Source organism: Elaeis guineensis, chromosome 8, assembly GCF_000442705.2.
Source record: "Elaeis guineensis isolate ETL-2024a chromosome 8, EG11, whole genome shotgun sequence".
Classification (NCBI taxonomy): domain Eukaryota; kingdom Viridiplantae; phylum Streptophyta; class Magnoliopsida; order Arecales; family Arecaceae; genus Elaeis; species Elaeis guineensis.
The window spans coordinates 14,573,962-14,577,355 of NC_026000.2; the positions used below are offsets into that span (position 1 = coordinate 14,573,962).

The window sequence follows — 3,394 nt, forward strand, 5'->3', positions numbered from 1 at the left end:
GATGATGGGTCAAATAGAACCGATTATTATTTAGACTATTCATATGATTGTCCAATCCATCCCATTTATAAAGTTGGATCGAGCTGGTTCCGGGTCAAATCTATTTTGACAGTCCTGTCTACACACCTCAGCGCATATAAATTCCTTCCCGGGTTAAAAAAAGAACACTGGTTGATGCATCACGGGTGGACACGTTTCCGAAAAGCCCGTACAGATGTTTTTATGCGGACGGTCGTACCGACATGGTTCTCTGAGGAGACGGAAGGACAATTTTGTCATTAAAGATTCTTTAAATTATCTTAAATATTAAAAATGCTAATTTTGCTTGAAAATACCGGTTTTAGGTTCCGTAAATCCGGCACAATATCGGGAATGGTCCCCCGAATTAGGCCTAAATCCTAAATATAAACACAAAGCGACTTTCAGCGGAAAGAGTGTAATAAATTAAATTAATCGTAATGACCATTTTACCCTCATCTACCTTTTTCAGGGGGCTATTCCGTTGAACCCCGCCAACAATTTTATCAAATCTCTTCCACCAATCTGTGGTACACGGAGAACACTACTTGTGACGTAAAAATCAAGCCATCCATTTTGTTTTTAAGATGAGGAAGTTTTACAGTTAATTAATATTTTAATATTCATCTATTTAGGCTAGCAATTAGCAAACTAGAGAAATATCTCTTCTTCACTTCTCTTTTTCGGCTCCACCTTTCGCTTCTTCTGCTTTGTTTGCTCTTCTCTGAGCTTCTATAGCCCATTGGAGGTCAGATGCTGGAGGTTTTTTTGCCCTCGAATCCTTCCTTCTTGATTGAAATCTATACCCCTCTAGCCTTCGTCTCTGATCTGGCTTTTGTTTGGTTCTTCCGAGGATCAGTCTTTTAGCCACCAAATCCCCCTCTTTCTGCAGCCAGAGTTTCCAAAATCCGATTTTTTTAATGTTTTCTTCCTCTGTTTTCTCTCAAATCTATTAGATTTTGAGGAATGAGATATCAGGGACCTCTGAAGGAGAGAGAGTAGTTTCATCTTAGGTCAGTAACAGCATTTGGTTCTCACACCTTATTTTTCGATCCAGGCGTATCTCTTTGTTCTTCTTTATGGCCTTTATATGATAGGTTGAATATGTTTTCCTGTATTTGTTTTTTTTGGGGGTAGATTTTTGGGGTTCTTCACGCTTTTAGTCATGTTTCGGGTAGAGTTGACACTGGCTTTTTTTTTTTTGGTTTGTTTTATCTTTGGAGAAGATTTAAGCAGGGGCACTTCCAAAAAGTGATCTTAGCTTGCGTTTTTGTTGCTTATTCCTAATGGGTTTCTTCAATGATTGGATTTTTTTTTTTAATCAAAGATGAGGTTTTTGTCTTTCACTGTTAGTCCTTGGATCTTATCTTTCTTCTCTCTAGTTTAGGATTTATGTTGGCACTGATTTGCTTCCCTTCCTTCGATTAAAAGGAGGAATTCTATGATCTTTCAAGAGTGACTTTGTATGAGTTCTTCAGATTTGGTTATGGTGATACTAATGAAAAAGTTAAAAATTTCATTCCTTCTCTATTTCTCTGTAGTTTCCTGGGATCAATATTTGAAAAATCCTTCTTCAATAAAGAAGTGCAGTATCTGTTTCTTCTTTGGGATTCTCTACTACCGTATGGTATCTTCTGAAGACCTCACATTTTTTATTTTTTGAAATGGAAATCTGGATGCTTAATCACGGTCTGTTTTTAGGATTGTCTGGAACTTATCAGTCTTATATGAACCTTCTTTTTTCCTTTGTAATCTAATATGTGGGCTAACACAATCTAACATTAATTGATAATATTGTCATTTTAAATATAATTGTTCTAGTTTGTTATGGGTTTTCGTGTTGCATCTTTTATTAGTTTCGAGATCTTGTTTTAGTTCATATCCTAATAGTTTACAGGTCCATGAGATTGGATGGACCTTTTGCTTAATTACCTTGTAGATTCGCTGTTGGTTATAAATATTTTGCAATGTTTAAATTAATGGATGCTTGATTTAATTTTATTTCTATTGCAGCTTCTATGATTGTTTGAATTTCTTCTATTTGTAAATTTTGGATTGATGGGTAGAGGCAGAGGAAAGGGGAAGAAATTAACAGTAGTAACAAGTCACGAGGATCCAGGGAGTGGTGGTGAAGAAGTGCTTCCTGCATATAAGAGGAGGGGAAGGCCACAAAAGCCTTTAAAAGATGACATAGATGAAGAGGAAACTGAGAAGATTGAAGAAGAAGAAGAAGGAGATGATGTGAAACCTTCTGCCTTGACCAAAGATACCAAAAGCTCAGCAGTTGGCAATGGGAAGAAGAGGAGGAGGTTTCCACAAGTAAAAGAAAACTCCGGTTCAGTCCTGGAGGAAAACAGTACTGGCGTGAGATCCAACAATGAGGAGTCGACAAGGTCTAACGGTTTTCGGCCAAATGGAAGCCGGCGAAAGAGCAAGCCTCGACGGGCTGCTGAAGCAGGAGTTGAATGCAAGTGAGATTTGCAACAGTAGGTTTTTGGGTTTTCCATCATCCCATTGCCAGATATATCATGCCTCTCAGAGTCCTCAGTGGTTTACCTTTTCTTTTCCATGTTCTTTTCTATTTCACTTTTTATCTCATTTTGTCCATGAATGAACTGAATGGGAGGTCAGGGTCTGAATATACTGTTTTAAATTTTCCTTGACACCATAAAACTGATACAAGGTATTTGCTTTAGCTCAAATGCAATTTCTCTGTACTGCAGAATTATAAGCATGAAGTTTTCTTATCTGGTGCCTTGTTTTATTTGTTTTACCGTTACTATTTTGTCTTAGCTACCTGCCTTTTATCCAAATTGTGGCAACATGGTTCATCCAAGAGACTCCTCTTTTCTGCAATAGCTTGTGTACCTGTGTTTTAGTGGTTCTCTGATGATATGCAGTCTTTTTTCAGTTTTCTAGATACGATGTTCTGTTGCTGCTTGCTTGTTTTTGATTTCAGCTATTTTGCTTACCTGATGGTACTTTAGAGATGGCTGCCTGCTGTAGTCTTCTAGTCCTCTTTGTTGTATCAGTTTTTGTACAATGTGGTAACTTGAAAGGACATTCAAGGGTACTGATGCCCTTCTTACTGAGGTTTTGAGGTGATTCTTTTTTGCACAGTCCATTTCAAAACAAACCTGAAGACACCATTTGGAAAATTCAAAAGCATCTGTAGCATATATTAGTACCCATTGTTTACATTGTTTTATGATCAAACAGAATTCTCTCTATTCCCCAGAATTCTTGTACCAAAGGGTATTGTTACAATGTATCATATAGATGTGCCGAGACTGCTTCTTCTGTCGAATATTATTTTACTCTGTTCCTTGCTGTTACATTTGGATCTGCCATGCTTGCACCTTGTTTGTCTGTGTTG

General features: G+C 37.4%; 1 protein-coding gene across 2 annotated transcripts; it reads left to right on the top strand.

Moving 5' to 3' along the window:
* The first annotated feature begins 675 nt into the window (after window positions 1-675).
* LOC105050209 (uncharacterized) lies at window positions 676-2,752 on the top strand. Of its 2 annotated transcripts, none has more exons than XM_010930140.4 (2): window positions 676-1,031; window positions 2,032-2,752. In XM_010930140.4, exon 2 carries the CDS (start codon window positions 2,077-2,079, stop codon window positions 2,491-2,493), a length of 417 nt encoding a protein of 138 aa, XP_010928442.1. In that variant the 5' UTR covers window positions 676-1,031; window positions 2,032-2,076; the 3' UTR covers window positions 2,494-2,752. The 2 variants fall into 2 exon arrangements, with proteins under 2 accessions (XP_010928442.1, XP_073098487.1); XM_073242386.1 differs by lacking the exon at window positions 676-1,031 and adding an exon at window positions 1,052-1,645.
* The last annotated feature ends 642 nt before the right edge of the window (window positions 2,753-3,394 follow it).